We start from the raw sequence: 20,604 nt of genomic DNA, 5'->3' as shown, positions 1-20,604 counted from the left end.
ATACATGGGGCACTTTGAACTTATTGGCATGTAATCACTCATTTGCCATACATGTTTTTCAGCGTCTGAACCATAACTCTAGGGCATTCTGTTTGATTGAATCTGAAATGGAGTTTGGGCATTCATCACTTATAGAGGCTGTATTAGCAAAGAGGGTAAAAACACGTAAGGCTATGTTCTTGATGTTACACAAGGAGATCTGATGCAGGATTCACTAAAGTTGCAAGTATTTAGTATGCAGGAGGTCATTAATTCCGGATTTTCACATCCTTCTTGGAAAGATCCTCCTAGTGTACATTCTGTTTAGTCTGGGATTTGCACATTGACCTCACATGAGAAGTGTGGCTCACTGGTTAGAGGAGGCAGACCTGGAAGCAGAGGTCAGCCCGGGACCAGGGTTCAATTCCCGGCTCAGCTGGGTCTTGAGTCCTAAAAAAAATGTCCATGGACTCGACAATTCTCGCTCCGGTGCCTACTCGATTCACGGGTTCACACTCTGCGACTCTGGGCAATAGCTTGCTTAATCTCCACAACGGCCCCTCGCGGTGGGATGCCTGGCTTTCACCTTGCGGATACCCTGCTGGGGTTATCTCACAGGGGAATACCAGGACGGGTTCCCTAAGCAAGCGCTTAGAAACCGCTTGGTGATTTGCGCTATATAAATTCCTGTACATTTACATTTACATTCTGCTGTGTAGTTCCTAAAAATCTATATAGGGTCTGAGCATTTAACAACATAAGCTAAGGGATTGGTATCCAGACTGATTCCAGACATCCTCAAAGGATATGTTAGCCTTTAGACCAGCTATCTCACAGTGCCACTATAAGCACCCTAACCTTACCAAGGAGCGATTAGTTCCTAGCAACTATCGAACATGGCAAGCCTTGATCCTTCAGAGATTGGGGAAACAGTACAATACTTTTCGGTCAGTCACTCTTGCTCACTTCTCCTCAAAGAGATATACAGAATAAACGATAAGGATGTTTTCAATAAGCATTTATTGAACCAGTGTCTAGTATAAAATGTGTGCTATGACAACCATTAGACAAAAAACGATATATACGATTGCAAGCACCGACAGAGTAAATAAAAGGTAGAATGCTACCATGGTGCTAAAACAGTGAATATATGCAGGCATATAGATACTTGGCAGTAATCATCTGCACTCCTAAGATGCAAACCATAGCTAAGTGTACCTAAGTGTACCTAGCATGTATGTAGGTGTGAACCCAAGAATCCCCTAGGAAAGAGCCAACCCCATTACCTGATGGGAAAGAACGATGGACCCTGTCTTGGTCTCAAATTGGACTCCTCGCAAGGGATGCCAGCAGGGGCGGTGGGTGACATTTTAAAGTGGTGGGGCGCAAAGTGATTTGCATAGAGCACCGTAGCGAGCGAGCGTAGCGAGCGTGCCTGAACCCCAAAGGGGGGGTTTGGGGGGATTACCCCCCCCCAAGAAAATTTTGCAAAAAAGAAGAAAAATCGTGCATTTTCAAGCACATTTGAGAAAGCAGGAAGGTTAATAAAGCAATTGTGAAAGTGCAGTTATTACATTAATAGATGGCATAACATAGGTAGCTGCTTATTCAGTATAACCACAGAGCTTCATACATTCCGTCCTATTACAGACTCCGATATTGGCATTAAAAGTAGCCTCCAGCTTATCAGCTTCAGCAAGGTTTCCAACAGCATAGCACCCCTTTGCTACACACAGATTACAGGTTCAGCCACATGATGAAAATAGCAACTCATTCAGTGTGATAATTAAGGGAGCAGAGCGCATGGAAAACATATTTAGTGATGGGCTGAGCAAAACACAACAAACAAATTGACTTCTTTCATCTCCTTTATTTCAAACCATTTACAGGGCTCAGGTGTTTTAAACCTTGTGAAAACAACAAGCTAATTTGGTGAAAGCATACTTAGAAATCTGTATTTATGTATTGTAATTGTAGACTGGACCAAAAAACGAGTGAAGGGGCTCCACCAAAGCACCTCTCCCTTAATTATTTACACATAAATAACATGCGGTCTGACAAGTCTGCCAAAAATGCAGCAGATGAGCTGGGGCGTTTACTCCTGGCTTGGTTGCTGGGGCGTTTACTCCTGGTCTGGGTAATGCTGCAGAGCTGCAAACTAAGGCGCTACCAGGTAACCAAGACTCAAGTACCACCACAGCATCAATCTGTGCAACCATTCAACAACAACTGGTTCAAATATGTTCTCTCAATGTTTCAAGCTATATTACAAATGTCACCAAAAGATGTTAATATTTCACTTCTGTTCTTGGATTTTGGTCACAATAAAATACACTGAACATAATCTTCACAAAAGCTATTTACAAAAGTTTAAGCTATTGCCATTATAAATTACAATAACTTTTATTAACGTATTAATTAAAAAAAAAATAAAAGCCATTGCTCTTACCTGCACAGGCCGCAGCTGTCTTGACCTCGGAAGAAAAGTGCTGATGAGGATTGATAAGGAGAGCAAGTTGGGCAAATGCATTTTGACGCTGTCACAACTGAACAATCAGGTACTAGGTAGGACAAGACAAAAAACTGTCGCAAAAATCTAAACAATGGGCTAGTAACAATACCATCAAAATAGAACGCTCTGAATAAGTTAGCAATGGGAGCATTTTCTTGAGAGAAATTGATACACAAAAGACTTTTGAAATGACCTGGACTTGTGCGGACATCAAAAACCTATTAATCAGTTGAATACCCAGAGGACGTCAACCTAATATATTGGACCACGTGGTTGTCCAAACTTGTGATTGAGCCTTACAGATTCGGATTGCCGCTTAACAGTCATTGATCTCGAGATAGTTTGCCTGCATCCAGGAATGGATGGCTGGCAGGGAACTTTACTGGGGCAGGGGACTGTCAAACCACCCCATCAATACGAAAGAAAATCTGGGTGTCAAGCACAGATATAATGAAGCAGAGACAAAAGTGATTTATCAGTTAATAGTAAATCAGGAAAAACAGCTGACACTAGCATTGAATATAGCAGTGCTTAAGGAGTCGATGTGAGGACCTCAGAAAGAAAAGGTAAATTGAGTGTGAAAAGAAAGGGAGAAGCACTACCTCATTGCGTAATTAGTCAAAAAACAACTAAACCAATGGAAAAATGTTCTCCCTACCACCAAAGTTGCCAAAAAGTTGACCAAGACGGCATGTTCAATTTTGTCCAATGCTGCCAAGAGATCCAATGACGTGAGAGCCCTGACACTACTGCCATCAAAACACTGATATAACTCATCCACGAGAGCAAGGAAAATCCACTTGATAGATTGAGTGAGTATCAAAGAATGAATGACAGTAGAAGAAAGAAATAAAGGGAACAGGGTAGGCATGGTGAAACATTATAGGCGGCCATGTCAGACTGCTCACCACAAATATGCGAATCGCCTGTACACTCTACAACTTTTTTCCCGTTTGCCTCCAATATTTACAGAATGTAATTCCTTCCAGGTAAGAGGTCACTCAGCAAGTCTTAAATAACTGTTCCAGCCACCTAAGGAGACGAGGGGCATATGCCCTGAACACAGCTTGCACCATTGTTGGTAAAGACAGTTTACCCCTATTTTAGGATTGTATTTTCATCCCACATTCTCATACCTGCCAACTGGTTCAATGCTATCTAGTGCACACCGAACATAACTTTGTATTCTGCTAATTGCAGGTATTATTTCTCCAGACATTATTGTCCTAGCAGAGAAATTGTATTGACCCCAAAAAATCAAAAGTGACATAAAATGTTGTGTGTGACTTTGGACCACTTTCCAGCTATGACTAAACTCAGCAAGGAGGCATGCCTTAGTCACATCCAAATACCAGCCCCTAATCTGAAAAAAAACAACAACAAAAAACAGAATGCAGGGCAAGTGCTGCCCCGATAAGGGGGGAGGGGGGTAGAGAAGGGTCTGGTCATTGCAGCCATATTAATGCAGGTGTCAGTCAGTACACATGCCATTCCTGCAGGAGGCCGCCATGGATAGTGGGATGACCTTTACAACCGTTGCAGTACAGCTTGCTGCATTAAAGGGCTGACGAAGTGTAGTGTGGCCCGTCAGCCGCTGCAGTACACGTGCCAGCATCTGAGGGGGTGTCAGGGTGTAGTGTGGCCCTTCAGCCGCTGCAGTACATGTGACAGTAGCAGTCGGGGTGTAGTGTGGCCCTCCAGCCGCCACGTGCCAGCACCAGACGGTGTGTCATTCCGCATATATATTGCAGCAGTGCAACACAAGAAGCTCTTGTGATAAATCACCTTCCCAAATGTAATGCCACTTATGCAGTTATACTAAAATAGCTTGAACGGCAAAGCTTTTAAGGTCACAATTACAAAGGGGTCAGGATGGGACAGGGGCCTCTGTGCAGCAAATCAGGAGGGTTGTAAAAAGTACTACATCCCCACTCAGAGTATTTAACTCCTTCACACACCTTGCTATGCTGAATCAAGGGTAAAAAAGCAAATGCTGAAGCATGTTTTAGCACAGGAGCACTTGGGCCTGCAAACCCTACAGTGCAGAGAGTTCATTTTTAACCGAGCAAAAAAGTCTTATTTAAAAGTCCATATGATAAACCCACCTACTTAAAATGTCGTGGAGCATGGAAATAAGGCAGAGATTAACATCACCTCAACACTGGTATAAACTCCTCTGCACATCAATACAGACAACTAATGATAAACATGATCGCCAACGTCTTATTCCACATATTCCTGAGAAAAGTCCTGAATCAGGCAAAACTGCATTTTCTGATCGTGGAAACATAGCTACTATATTAGGAATATTGCCTCCGATTTAGGATAAAAATGTAAAGGCTTGTCTAAGGAGCAACTCTGGCTTGTCCAAATTTTGCCCCAAAACAAACAGTTGCTACATCGGAGTGGTGTAATCTTCACCTAAGAAATAGAAGCAACAACTGGAAGCAGGTGCCCAGATATCAATTCAATCAACCCCTCATATGCCCTCACATGGCACAGGATCAGTGCCTGCGCAAAGCCCACCAGATATTTTCGATAGCTCCGCAAAACATACTAGACAACACTGGATATACATCTCGATCCGGACATTGATCATTGAAGTAAAAATTGTCCTTCACATGAGCAGGCACAACACAGGACCATAAGTAAGAAGGAGGGGGAACTGGTGGCCAATGGCCAGTCGTTAAAGAATGCCTGGGTGTATGAAATTTCAGGTTATCCCACTTAACACATGCGAAGTTCATTTAGTCCCAGATTTATATTTGCAGTTTCGTCCTCAGCATAAAGCAACACAACGAGAGAAAACTATACTACAACTTGTTGACATCAGACACGTGGAGATTTAATCAAACGTTCCCTCCATGCACAGAACACAACTACAGTGGCTTACCTGTTATCCATCTGAGTCACTTCCCACCTGCCTCTGCCACCTGCCTGAGTTACCTGTTGCTCGCCTGTCACCAATTTGTTGCGCCAGGTGCCCCCTTCTTCCTGCCTTAGACAACTGTCACCTGCCAGTACCTTCCAAGTGCCAGTGGCCCCTAGGGCCTGCCTGTCTGAGCCACCTGTCACCCCGTTGACTCTCCAATGGCCTTGTTGACTGCGCAGACGTCTCACTCTGACGCTGCTAGCATGGACACGCACCTAACACAAGAAATATGTTCTGGCGAGATGCCCTCAGCAGGCAATGCCAGCCACTGCCCCAAGAAGGAAACCTTTGTTGAGTGTATGCCCCCTGAACAGATAGGGGCTAATAGATATATGGAGTCTGCTACGTTCCAGAGAAAGAAGTAGACCTTTCTTTCAATCCCCACACCACACAACATCTACAATAGATTTCTTTATCTCACTTCAATCTAAAATTACCAACAGTGAAATTAGTCAAAGATGACTATCAGACCATGCACTACTACATTTCAAAATTAAAACATAAGACCCCCAAGGACAAGAAGAAACTTCATCTCACATAACCGTATACAAATCTAAAAATACCACCCCAAACAAATCTGCCCTAATTCTGGGCTGTTAGCAATACCACATCGAGGGGAACACTGTAAATGCTCGGTCAAACTTTTCATGCGTTGCCGTGTGGCTGATTCGCAGATCTGTTTTACTCCTGATTTTAGAATATCGGATACCCAGGATATGTCCTGGCTCAGTATTTTTCACTATTGTTTCCTTAACGCACAATATATCTGGGCAAAAGTGACGTCATTAGTACCAGTTGAACCCCTCCACAACGTGCTAACGAGCGTGCTGCTTTACATTTTTTATTTTTAGCAACTTATGATAGATTTAAGATTTTAACAGCATTTTTGTGTTGATAATCGTAAATGATGCAGCAGACTGTGGATTGCGTGGCAAGTGCAGTAATTCCACAAATATTCGAAACATGCATTAGCCCTGCAATTGTTCCGTACAATCTGCCTTTAATTCAGTTTCTTGGACAGTTTGGCAAAGACTAATGTTTTTCTTTGCAGACCTGCGTGTTATTTAGTTGTGTGATGGTGTGGGGTACCATTTCAGTGTGTCTACTTTCCCCCTACTCCTGGGACACAACAGGGTTTTCCTGTGAGAAATCAGTTCGTTCATAAATATTCATTTTCAATTCTTTCTTTACAATGATTGTGTACAAATGTGTGTTACATTTATCTAGCCTGCATTGTTAAATTGGTTTGGCATCACAGTGCATCCTGTAGTCTCCGAATTACGCACTAAATGGTTCGGAAGTTTCCACCCCGGGCTACATTCTGAATTTGCCTGTTGAATTGTGATGTTTTGATGGAAAGTGAACATGTCAACAAGTTGTCCGTGAAAGTTCTCGGTTTTTAATGGTAAAGAGAGAGACTGGAGCAAATCGATTAGGCTTGGTCAGTAAGTGTTTCCATTTCCCAGCAGATGCAAGTCTGGAGATCGCTTGCTTACCTGGCACGAACTGTGTTCAAATTTCTTTATAAGAAAGCAGTTCCGTTCCTTGGTTAACGAATTTAGTTTAAGGGGGGGGGGGGGTGGAGGAGGGGAGGCTGGCAGAGAGAGAGGTCACAATCAACGATTAGACATAGCAAAATTTGGCACACGCAGAGAGGGACGGGCAAATGTTGCTAGAGGCAAATTATACTCGCATTCGTTAATGGCGATAAATATAGAGAATACACTGTCACTCACCTCTTTTCTTCCCTCCCCAAGCTCCGTTATACACCCCATGGTTTTCCTCCCTCGGCCAGTCCCAATTCCTTCAGCCAGGATACTCGCATTCGTTAATGGCGGGTAGAGACTAGAGAGGCTGGATCAGGATCTGACGTCACGCGCGGGCATCCAATAATGGATTGCCCTGCGGTGACCGGCCAATCCTGGCGCCTAGGGGGGCTCATGTATGCTCGCCCTGTGTCACCTTTGAGAAGCTGGGGGCTGCGACCAGCTAAAACAAACACCCTCTTATGGGGAAACACTGATGCGCCTGCGCAGGCAAGTTTCTGCCCTGCAAGTCACTTGCGCGCAATATACCTTGGCTGGGTGTCTGCTGCTGCAGCTGAGTGCGTCACGTGGTCGTGGACTGTCACTCAAGCTGCACAGCAGTCCAGACCAGCCCCCCTGCACTCCCCGCTCCTGATTAACTCGGGTGATTCCCGGCGGCGCTCGGTCAAACTTTTTAAAGAAACAGTGACAGTCACACCACTTTATTTTATTGCAGCAGCGCGTCCATGGGGCTTGTGGGGCTACGCCCCTACGCCCCAATGGACGCACCGCTAAGTACTGGAGTTTCTGTGTGCAGAATTCTCAGCGTCTTGTGTCAGCATTGAGGTTTCTCCTCTGGTTTGCCCAGCTAAGATGCGGTGCTTATATTCCCAAAAGGTACCCTCAGGGGTTCTACCTAGATGTGTAATGATACTGTGGGCCTGTTGTTCAGGGATGGCGATAGCAGTGACTTTTGTACAGAGTTATTATACAGGAGATGGTAATCCTGAAGTGTGACACTAAGAGTCCTCATGCATAATTAATAAGACTAGTTTTTGAAGAAAACCAAACAACATTTCTTCTTCACATAACTAGGCCAAAGTTCAGCGCCTGAGCCATTATGTAGAGCAATTATTATTATTATTATATTATTATATGAAACTTATAACGCGCTCAGCTTACCCGAGGGCATCCCGGCGCGACAGACCAAAGAAGGAGAGACTCAGATCGTCACTACTGTGGAAACAAATAGGTTTTAAGAAGTTTCCTAAATAGTAGGATCTTAGGCTCCGAGCGAATCTTAAGGGGCAGAGAGTTCCACAGAGTTGCCACCTGCACCGAGAAACGTCTGCCCCCAGTACGAGCTCTCCTCACTCTCGCGGATTGCAGCAGATGTTTTTGGTCCGAGCGCAGAGGGCGTAGGGGTTTATGCAGGACAAATGTGGGTTAAAGTTCATGCAGCTACCTAGGCCTATATTGGGGTACATTAGGGCTCATAATAGTACCTGTGCCTCCTTAAGTAGTAGGAATGTGACATTGGATGATATGTATTATTACGGTATGGTATTCAAAATAACTATGATTAGGCGTATTACTCACCCTGTTATATTCTTCTGTAACATGTATTTTTATGTATGCAACACTGGAATCTTTTTGTGAAATATTGACAAAAGATTAAGAGATGTTTTCTTTTAAAAAGAATCAGTTAAAAAATAATTTGATAGTTTATATTTTTTGATTCCGAGGATGAGATTTCTTGTCTTCCTTTAGTCCTGAAGAGGCCTGAAATTGTAAAGGCCGAAACATGTCAACCTATCTTATGCCATGGAGGAGTTGCTATAAGATGAACTATGATACAGAATTCTAGTGGAATGGTCTGAGCAACTGAATGAACTATTTTATTGGTCTGACTTTCCCCTTGCTACCTTGTTACCTCTATGTGGATCATGGACTCAAAATATATTTGAGGAACCATCTGTTGTACATAAAATGGATAATTGGAAAGATAAGGAATAAATATAACATGCAAGAATGTATAAACAACATTAGGTGTATTTTTATTACTGGGTATTTATGTACATGAATTTCCTTGTTTTACAATTGATGTTAATGGTGTGTCTTTTTTACATGGACTGTATTGTCATTTGATATTCAAAATAATCATCAATAAGCACACATAAGTGATTGAACAGAGAGACATGGGGTGCTATAAAATTATATTTGAATATCTTAAGATAATAAATTCACAGAAATCCAATTGTTTGCTTCACGGTTAAGTCTTGCAGATATTTGTCTTCACGCTATCCATAATATGTGTTGGTGATCAGATCTGAAGGCAAGTCTGATTTGTGTAACTATCTGCAATGTTATCACTACATGTAAAACAACTTGTAAGTTTGAACCAATACAGATTTACTGTACATTTATGTGATTTCTGAAACTATGCTGGATGTAGGAAGGGTGGAAGGAAATAATGTTTAACATTATCTGAGTATTTCGGAGCCTGGGGGGTTCATTGTGCAAGTCCACAGATTTAACCCATTTTGCAGACACATCCCCCATATACATTCATCATAAACTCGCTGCCATTTATAAAGCCTGGGAGAACTCCCATTGACCTAAGCTCTAAAAATTATCGGGGGAGTAGTACCCTGGAGCTTCACGGCTCATGGCTACAATTCTCTCTGTTCACCATAAAGGTTATACTGGCTTTGGACAGACCTCCACTGAGGAACTGAATCAGGCAGTCTCATCAGTAGCAACAGAGACCGCTGCAGCTCCTTGTGGACTGCTTAGGAAACTTAATGTCCCCTTTGTCAGCACATTCCTTTGATGAGGGTGGGTTGAAGTAAAGTCTTGCTGCTTCATTTTAAATTGTGTACTCTTGGGATATCGCCAATATGTGGAACTCTGTTACCGCCCAGCTAGGTTTGCCCTATAAAATAAGTTACAAACATAGCGAAACACCAGATATTGTATTCATTCTATGACAAAGTTCAGCAAATGATCACATTTTCAGACTCACTGCCTGTAATCTAAGCAGGAATTGCGATTTTGTAATCCATGAAACACGGTGTAAACTACCAGATCATCCTCCATGTCAAAGATGTTGGAAGTATGTTTCAATACATAGCTTACATACTAATTATATCAATGACGTCATCTTTGATGATGTTTTACATGATGTGGATCTCAAACGGTATGAACTAAGGGCATCTAAAGCATGTTATGCCAGCTGGATGGCCATTTTGTATACATTTTGTATGCCCCTTATCCACCAGCGCAATAGGCACGCGTCTACTATGCCATCAGCTTGCCATATCATGACTTCGCTGATGTGCATATGGAGGCTGCCTTTGTTTCCAGCTGAGATAAGTGACATGATTAATCCTTTAAAACACAACAAAGTGCTTCAGTCATCAGGAGTTTGTCTTTCAGGTGAATGAATCTCTGAATAGTTTGGCACGTTCTGTAGGCTTCTGACTCAGTGACTCCCTTCCCTTCCTCTCCTGCACTTCATGGATACCTTTCACTATTCTTGCAGGTGGTAAACCAAGGGACAACTGAAAACCATTCATACATTGATTAATACAGTCCACAGTGTGAAAAAATAGGGGTTCCCCTGTAATAAGTTCCTAAATCAGGGAAGTTATCTAGTGTGTGAGTATCATCCTTTAGGAACCATGAAAATATAGGTGGACCTAAGCATCAATGGTGTACATTATGTACATGTAAACCAGTGCAGTTATATCAAAAATATTTTTATTATTTATTTTAGATTTATAAATATATATTGAAGACAATTGATACAAAACAATTGAATAAAACATCGCATCCTTGGGTATCAATAATTGAGTCTGACAGTCACATTGCTGCTATTTGACATTATAATGTTCAAAAATATACATATATTCAAATTATCAAAAGACAAAATAATCATGTCATATGTACAGATGGCTGTCAAACATGGCTAATGAAAGTTTGTGTCCTACGCGCGTTTCGGCGTGGTGCCTTCATCAGGAAGCCATGTGTATTAAAATATGACCTAAAAAAAGAAAAAGCAGAATGGATGCATGTACAATGAACCATTATTCAAAATTACAACAAGCGGGTCCTACGTTAAATTTTAAATCCCATATAAGTAGTTTTGTTTGGTCAATATATCGGATAAGTCAAGACATTAATTACAAGCCAGTTAAGAAAAATAGAAACTACACAACCTACTCAGAATATGCTGAGTAGCCTCCACCTTGTGTGAAAACGGAAATCATGAAGGGGAAATACCAGAGCGTGTATAAGAATAGATAAAAGTAGCTCAAAGAGGAACAAATAGAGATAAAATATACAATTAGATCAGAGGTGTATAATCTGAGCATAAGTGCATGATTAGGTTGATCATACATGCAATTTTGAAAGGAAATACCTTGTGGAAAATCCTGCTGAGATGGAAATAAAAGATAGATGGATGCCTTGTTGCTGAATAGTCAAATCTAGAATACAGAGGGGGATATAGGTCTATGTACTTAATAGGGGATTAAGACAAAACTGAAAGGAAAGACAGCGGTAAAGATGCTATAAAACCTATGTTAAACAGGCTGTCCTCCAGGGATGGTATAATATCGCAGTTGATCAAGAGGAACAATATCCGGTGCATTAAGTCGAAGATAAGGACCGGAATGAAAGGTAGCAGAAACGTGACGTGCTATGAATAAAGTTCACGTCGATGCCCTACTGTGGGGAATAAAAATGGGTCAAAATTAGCCAGACTCATGGCCGGAAATAGGGAATGTTAAACTAAAATTACTCTATTTCTACAGGAGAGGGGGAAGGGAAACGGGCAAGGTACAGGATATGGAGGGGAAGGAAGGTGGAGGGGGGGAATTAAGAGAAGTGCCGGGGAAGGGGGGAAGGGAGGGGGAGGGGGAAAGGGGGGAGGGAAACAGGGAGAAGGGAGAGGAAAGGGCCACGGTGAGCCACTCAACAAATTGTGCACACGCTGATCCTATAATGATATAGCTGTGTAGCCTTGAGAAACATGTTGTCTCGAGGAAACATGTTGTCTCGAGGAATTATTAGGATGGTGAAAAAAGTTTTGCCTAAGGTGATAAAACAGGTAAGTATAATGCAGAGACAATACGTCGCATATACAAATATATTAAATCAGTTAGCCGATACAAATCTAGATAAACTGCATGATTTACAACAAAAAGAGCAAACTGGAAATGAGGATGGACAAAGGAATGAAATGGCACACGAAAATATGTTAAGTCCGTGTGAGATTGCATATCTAAATTACCTGAGTGGTTTGGGGCGAAAAAAACAGACTGAAGAAGAAGATGATGGGCATGGTTTATAATTCATTGCATGTTTCTGTAGGAAAAAAGATGTCCAAAGTGGGTAGGGTTGGCCACAGGTGGTCAGGAATGTTTAACCCATTGGTCAGGGGAGTAATTCCCATCCACTGGCACGTGTCAGGCATAAAAGCGGCATCTCCAGATGCCCACTTCAGAACACTTTATGGACCTGAAGAGGATTAGACCTACTGTCTGTGAACTGAAAAGAGCTCTGAATGACTGAACCTGCTCCCGCTTGTACCCAGGACAGACATGGGAACTCTAAGGGTCATAAGGATAACCTACTGTTCAAGCTACAGGGATGCAATAAGCTACAAGAGGCTTTTCCTGCAACTGCCCAGCTGACCAGTGGCAACGGGAACTAGACTGGAACCTGCTATTGACCTCTGCCTAACACACTTTGAGACTCTTAGTGCCTCTGCTAAGGTCCTCTGGGTCTTTAGAAGTGTATTCATATGATGGATTTGGGGCATAAAGCACCAGGTCAGATGATAATCTTTGTCCAGAGCAAACATGGTTGGTGTATCTGACCAGCGTCCAATCGCTGCTGGTCTTGAATTGTGCCTAGGTCCTGGTCTGGAACTTTGTGCTTCTTGGCACTATTCCTACTTAAAATGTATCTTTGGTTCCCCTTATTGGAGTTTTGTCATTTTGTATATTCAATTTTACTGTATTTTCCTAATTCAGCTAGGGACTTTTATTGTTTTGCATTTTGACTTCCTTACTGTTTTGGTACTGCACAAATATTTTACAAATTGCCCTAAGTGAAGCTTGTCTGCTGTGTGTCATAGCTACCAGGTTGTGAACTACATCTTAATTTAGTGCCTTTGAGCATTCACCATGACTATTGGCTTTGCAAATGCTTGTTTACATATGTGTTATACAAATAGCAAAATGGGTTTAACCCCCAAGCAAACCATTCAAGCTATTCTAAATTGCTTTTTTTGGGGTTCCCATAGTTTCACAATTTTCGTCCCTCATATATAGGTTTCTCATGTGAGATTAATGAGCCTGTACCGTTCCAGGACATTTAATTTTATAGTTGACAATTCTGTTGAAAACTGCATGGTCTATTTTTGAAAAATCATGCCTCAGAACATCGATTTATGAATGTTCAACATCATAGCACAACAAGCTTTATAAATAGCATAGTGAAACCGAGTAATTACTGGCATATTCCTGGTCTCACCGCTTCATAACTACATTGTGTTAAGCACAGATAGAGGGCATGTTTTATATATCATACATCAAAGCCTCGTTTAATTCTTGCATTATAGGAAATGAACCGAATGCTAACCCTTCTGGCAGAGGAAACTACCCACCGCCTAATCGAAAACCATCAGAGTCAAGAATGGCTCCTAGTGGCAGCGAGTATCCCGGAGGAGACGCCGAAAGCCGCGACTATTCTTATAGCAATATGGACAATGACATCAACCGGAGCCCCGGAGGTAAGTTTTATTTACATTTCTACCACTTTGGAGTACATGCAACAACATTTTTTCAGTATTATGTCAGGCACATTCATACTTCAGCCACTAGATTTCTGCATTTGTAATAAGCTGTAGATTTCTCATAGTTCAAATATGTAGATTTAACATGATTCTCCACATTGTAGAAATATTTTTCAAAAAATTGCCTGACAGTGGAAAACCTGAAATATTTTGTGTAAATATAGGATACCCTTGGGGTGACAGTGCGCTATACAAGTATACCTATATTACATTACATTACATATAGTGCAAGTACACTCTTAGACTGGAGATGGAGAAGATGCTTATTTGCCACTCCAGAACACAATGAAATGGCTTGCTTTTTCCCCGCGGTGACTGCATTCCGATCAGGCTGAGATGCCATCCTGCTGTTGAGAAGCTAATGCAATGGGTCAAATGCCAGCCCCTTGCTCTCTGTGTAGCATATCCCCAGCCTTCTTGAATCACAATGCCAGCCTGTGAAGACAGCAGGATGTTCCAGCCATTCTGACTGCTTGACCTGTAGTCAATCAATAGGAATGAATGAAATGGCCAATCTGATAAGTCAAAGGTTAGGCAGTAAATCTGCTTTAAAAGCCCAGAGGTGCCAGTCATCCTGCTTGGCTGCCCTACAGCCAACCAGAATTGGCTTCTGCTTTCAGACCAATCTGTTTGGCCATCAGATTAGTTGGTACCTCAATTTCCGTCTTGGGCATGCTTTGCAGTCAAAAAGCCTTTTGGGAGCTTCATGAAGGCAGATAGCCTGAGATTCTGTCGGATGGAAATAAACTGAGAAACCACGTGATTATCATCCTACTTGCTAGAAGGTTTCAGTTATATGGAACGCAGACAAAACCTCTGCCCCTTTTAATCACTACATCATGGTTTGTACTTCTAATTGGTTCTGTTTTGCTCATGATATGATGTAGAACATTTTTAGAACACAGGTTCCTGGTGCTGGACAACCAAAGTTGTAATAAATGTTTTTTTGCTCAAAAAGAGAGGCTTTTAAAGTCTTTCAAAATGTTGGCTGGTGAGGCTGTTTGTGAAGATGTATTGGGAGTGAATTCCAACTTTTGACTGCAGCCATGGAGAAATTGCTGTCTCCATTTCTTAAGGTCGGTTTTTATGAACTCGGAGCAAGAATTGGTGATTAGAACTGAGATTTCATTGTGTGACATCCCACCTAAATGCGTTTTCCAAAAAGACAGGTTTACGAGAATAAACATAATTTCACACAATACATACGGCCTTAATTATATCACATTTGAATGTACAGGAATCCAATGGAGATGCTTCCCGACCACTGTTATTGAATCGTGTTTTTTAAATCCACATATAAGACATACAGCAGCGTTTCATACTAATTGAAGATGGGTTGCTGTTTCATAGGAGTTCCGAGGAGAATGGCATATCTCTAATCAATTATTGATTTATGAGGGAAGTAACAATCGGCTTTCTCAATGTGGAATTCGAAAAAGGGAACATTTGACGGAATAGCTCCAGGATTAATAAGCATCCTTCTGATGCATGCAGTATGTGAAGCTGTGCCCAGATGTGAGTCAAAGTGAATGATGAGATGAAGAGTAAAAGTGCCTATGCAACTAGACCAGTAGACATCCTTCACATTGCTATTAATAGATGGAAGTAGAAGTTCTGTCTTGCTTCGATTTAACTAAGAAGTTAGAGGACACCCACCAGCTAATAACTATAAGCCTTTGAAATATAGAGTCCATTTGAGCTGAGTGTCAGTGTGTGCATGAAGAACTCAGCTCCTGAATGGCTTAAGAGCTGTGCGAGTTGACACATGTAGATATTAAATGAGCATTGGCATAGCCAATAGGTCTTGCCTTTGCTACCTTATAAGTGTTTAGCAAGAGCTATTGGCTTTGTCAGTCTGAAGCAGAGGTGGTGCTTTGGTGTTATGTTATGTTATGTTAAAATTTCTTATACCGAAACGGTTTCTTGGTGCACTGATGCTGAGTTGGTACTGCACTGGTGATGATGCACTGATGAGAAGGTGGTGCTGTGCTGATGCTAAGGTGTCGTTGTGGTGCTGAGGTGGTGCTGTGCTCATGCGGTGCTGCACTGATACTGTGCTGGTTCTAAGGTGGTGCTACACTGGTGGTGCTGAATGAGACTGAGGTGCTGCTGAGGTGGTGGTGTGCCTGTACAGAGGTGGTGCTTGGGTAGTGCTGAATGATACTGAGGGAGTGCTGAGTGATGCTTTGGTGGTGTTCAGGTGGTGCTGTGCTTGTGCTCAGGTGGTGTGGAGTGATGCTGAGTTGGTGTTGCACTGGTGCTCAGGCGATGCTGTACTAATGCTGAGGTGGTGCTGCACTAATGCTGAAGTGGTGCTGCATTGGTGCTAAGACGGTGCTGCACTGATGCTAAGTTGGTGAGCGCTGGTGGAGGTGCACTGTTGTGGAGGTGGTGCTGTGCTGATGCTGAGGTGGTGCTGTGGTGGTGTTGATTGATGCTTAGGAGATGATGCGCTGGTGATGAGTGATGCTGTAGTGGCGCCGAGTGATGCTGTGCTGGTGCTGCGCTGATGCTGAGGTATTGCTGAGTTGGGGTTGAGGTGGTGCTGCACTGGGGCTGAAGTGGTACTGCGTCGGGGAAGAGTAATGCTGAGGTGGCGCTGTGCTGGTTTTGTGGTGCTTAAGTGCTGCTTAGTGATGCTCAGGTGGTGCTGCTGACGTGTTGCTGAGTGATGCTGACTGGTGTTGTACTGTATACTTGCAGGACATATTGTTAAATCACCTCATATTACATGCCGCATTTGGAGAGCACAAGAAGACATCCCTTTATATTAGTTTTAGTTTTATTTTCACCAACGATTGAAACCTTAAAGAAAACATCAAAATTTGAAAGCACGCAACTTATAGCTGCTTCCACTTCCGTAAAACGGAGCAGTAACACCATGTTTACCTCTTTAATCACATTGTCAAAAACATAATATAAATAGGTTAATCCTACTGTTGACTGTCTTCTTAAACTAGTCTTCCATTAAGAAAGTATATTATTTAAAGTCTGGTCATTTCAGCTAGTGAAACCAAAATGTTATAGGATGAAAAACAACAGACTCTGGCTGAAAAAGTGCTTGTAAAACCAAAGGACATGGAAAACAAGATAAAGACATGATTTGCAGCACTCAGCTGAGCGTGTTTGCAAAACCAAAACGAGCCCAGGTAAAAGAAACAGTAGTGCGCCGAAACGAATTCATATGGCCGATAGTAAAGTGATCCATGTAACAGGACTAATCTCCAGGGCGTGACCCAAATAGCAAAAGGAGAGAGAAATGTAAACTATTCACCAACAAAAGCAAAGGAATTACGAAAGGCACATAAAGGAACAAATCGAAACGGATAGGCGTTCTGAACAGTATAGACAGCACATGAGCTGCCTAGGCGAGATCTAAGAAAGTACTGTGGAAAGAAGAGACCCCTCCTGTAGTACTCCAAGTTGTATTGCTTTAGGTTTGGTTGAAACAAAATGACCTGTAACTCTGATTCATTTAATACCTTATAAAGTGACCGTATGGGGTTGACAGGGTTGATAGTCCTGTGCTATTAAATGACAAATCGCTTTACTTGGGTTCCATGCAGGTAAACCAAAACATTTAACTCCAATAACTGTTGAGGTTGGAAATGAAAGCCCCCATTTGAATAAATTGTACTCTACTGACCTGGGGCTTGGTAACCAAAAGGAACCTTATAAACCATAGATATAATGTCATAGTAGTGTTCATTTCAAGCTAATCATGGAACTATATTCCTAACATATGATATACTCATTTTGTAAATCATGTTTATATGCGTACTTACTGCCCGAAGAATGCCACTTGTCGCTTAAAATGTGACCAGAAGACATGTTTGACTCCTTCAGAAATATATTAGATTTACATTTTAACAAAATTAGCTTTGAAACATGCCACTCATTCTTCATTTCTGATTTAATATTAGGTGGCTTTCACAATGCGCTGCTCGTATTTACACACAGACTGGCATCTCATTACGAATCTGTGAATTAGCAAAGATTGACTGGCACGTGAGCAGGCTGAAAAACAGAATATGGTGCAGCCTCATTGTGGAAGCAGAGCCCTGCTGACCTGTAATTTATTCACTCAATGCTGGCCACAAGCCCAAAAATCCTGGCCTGCATCCATCTGCATCAGTCTAGTGCGTTAGCTGTAGTGTCATGGCTGACAGCGGCTCTCCACTTGGAAGCGATTCCTTCTCTGCCTACTTATGAGGGATGTCTAAACAAACAGCGCTAGTAATATGCTGTCATTAATCATAGCCTTATCATTATTACTTGATGAACTCCTTCAGGACAAGGTTTCACATTTAGATCCTCATTACAAGCTGGGCTGAGCAGAGTTAGTGTGGAATTTCCGCTCAGCTGGTCACAAGTGGGCTAGCATTTACGCACCCCGTTTTCCCAGGTACGGGAATGCTATACCTGATCATACTAGCTGGTAAAATCACTTGATGTTTTAGCTGCAACAGCAGCCAGTCCCCTTTCCCTACCTGCTGAGATTTCTTTTACAGGAGGGGGAGCTACAAGACCTGCCTGGGTCAATTTATCCCCTTTGCACCTGTCCTCTCAACTTTGCTCCCTCCGCACCCACCTAGTACCTGTCTCCATCAGCACATATTTATCGCGTGTTTGAAGCATGTGGTAAATGGGTCAAACCCCACACAACAGGGAATTCCTTGCAGTTTTACACCTTTTAAAACCGGTTCCATGCAGTTATTCCTCATTCCATGAAGTTTAACCCATAATTGCACAATAGTGGCGGCATGTTACAGATACAGCCCACCAGTACCGTGCAGCTCATAATGAGGGCTTTAGTGGGTTCGAGTAGGTGCGACATAAAATGCAAGATGCACCTTGATAGAGGGCAAGATTTTACTTGGAACCTAATGTAAGTTCATATCACCAACATCAAAACCAGAATCATCTCATGTCATGGGTGTGAGCCTGCCAAGGCCAACTCAGCCTTCCATCCTTTCAAGTTTGGTAAATTGAGTACTGTTACCCTGGGCACAGCTAATGGCTGTTGTTTACAACACTTAGAAGTAGCAGATGTGTGGTATGAAGTGCAATAAAGAAACGTGTTCTGGTTTCATTTTAGCATTCTCTCTGTCCCATGTGATACTCGTTATGCAGAGCTATAGTCAGTTCTCTGAATTGGGTGACAGGGGAGCAGTATAGACCATGTACTCAATTTTGGGTTGTGAAAAAGGCCACTTTATTGAAACAGGCGAATATCACAAAACAATCTCCAGTCCTTCACACCTTTACAAAACTAAACCTCACTAGACAACATGTTAACTATGGTCACAGATCCCCCACCCCTAAATTTCCCACCCCCAACATAGTTATCCAGCCCATGTCTATCTCTTACCCTGCTACACTAACCTAATAGTTACCTTTATCTTTCCCTAATACTTAACTTACATCTATTATCAACTAGCTATGTAAACTTCCTACAGTGTAACATTTAATGTTCTGCCTCAACCAAGTGTGCCCTCGTTGACCCCTACTATTTATATCCTGATTCGCCGATGGCATCAACAATTAACTTAACTCAAACATGTGTCAAACTATTGACCAACCTCCAGAGAGAATCCCTTGTCCTGAACTTTCTGCCCCACCCCAGACCAGGCTGGACCCTTTCGCTCCTGAATATTCAATGCATGAGCCAAAGCCTCCTTCAGCTGCATCAGGTACAGTTCCATCCGTTAGTGGGACACATGAACCCCGTCCCCACAAAAGAATTCCACTGTGTCGTACCTCAGTTCTGGGTGCTTCACTCTACCCAGTAACTCACCTCACCTCATGCCACCCTTTCTAAGCCATGACACCATAAACAAACTTTCGTCGAAGCTCAGATTGGTTCCTTGATCCCTCTGTTCCACATGCCTTTGGACCCATTTAATAAAGGAATTCCCCACAATCCAGATTGAGAGATCTGGGGTGTGCGGGCCAGCCACCACACCTGAAAAGACAGATATGCGAGAAGAGGAGCCACAACCAAATTCATACATCAACAATCGCCCTGTCCATCCTCATGTGTCACCAGGAGCAATCTGAGAACATCTGACCAGCCCCATGATCCATGTACTGTATCAACTCTGATATGCAGCTCTGTTGCCACCCCAATCCTAAAAGAGTGTGTGCCAAAAGCCTTTGGGTTTTCACCCAGCTTCACTAATGCCTTGCCCGGTATGGCCAATAGCTGGAGGAATGTCACCCGGACCCCACTGGCATGATAGAAACTCCCCACACAAGGGCCCCTGATTTCACCTTCAATTGCTCACCCCAGTGTACCGGACACAGTCTCTGTACAGGGTAGTCCTGTAGGTCAACTGTCTTCCCCTTTAAATAGTGATCGGTCTTAGACTTCCAGAGGCCCAGCACCAAGCTCTATCCCTGTCTTCCCACATTACTCCAGTCCGACCCCCGGGCAGTCCCCAATAACTCTGACACCCGAAAAACCCCAAACAACATCCGCAACATTAATGTGGAAAACAGGGCCAATTCACCTTACCCATCACACACTGATGGCAAAACCCGTAGCACATCCCCAAACATATGCAAGGACAAAGGTTTCCTTTTCGCGCACCCAGGGCCCCTTTCCCTGGTCCGTCCTTCCAGCATCCTTCTCCCCAAGTCCTGTGCTGATGACACGTAGCGCCAGAACAGTGGCCCATGACATATTCCTGTCAGCTTCCCCATTATAGTGACTCTTGTCAGACCCTTTTCATATAGTGTCAAGATGAATTGAACCACATCTTCATACCAGTTTCAACCCGGGTATCTC

General features: G+C 42.7%; 1 protein-coding gene across 1 annotated transcript in view; it reads left to right on the top strand.

The window, feature by feature from the left end:
- The window catches only part of RPH3A (rabphilin 3A), a 1,088,002-nt gene that overhangs the window by 735,299 nt on the left and 332,099 nt on the right, over positions 1-20,604 (top strand). The window contains exon 8 of the mRNA XM_078667417.1: positions 13,581-13,751. Within this exon, the coding sequence (XP_078523543.1) occupies positions 13,581-13,751 (171 nt within the window). The remainder of the gene's footprint in view (positions 1-13,580; positions 13,752-20,604) is intronic.

This window comes from Lissotriton helveticus, chromosome 11, assembly GCF_964261635.1.
Source record: "Lissotriton helveticus chromosome 11, aLisHel1.1, whole genome shotgun sequence".
NCBI lineage: Eukaryota > Metazoa > Chordata > Amphibia > Caudata > Salamandridae > Lissotriton > Lissotriton helveticus.
This window is presented reverse-complemented; position numbering and strand designations above follow the sequence as displayed.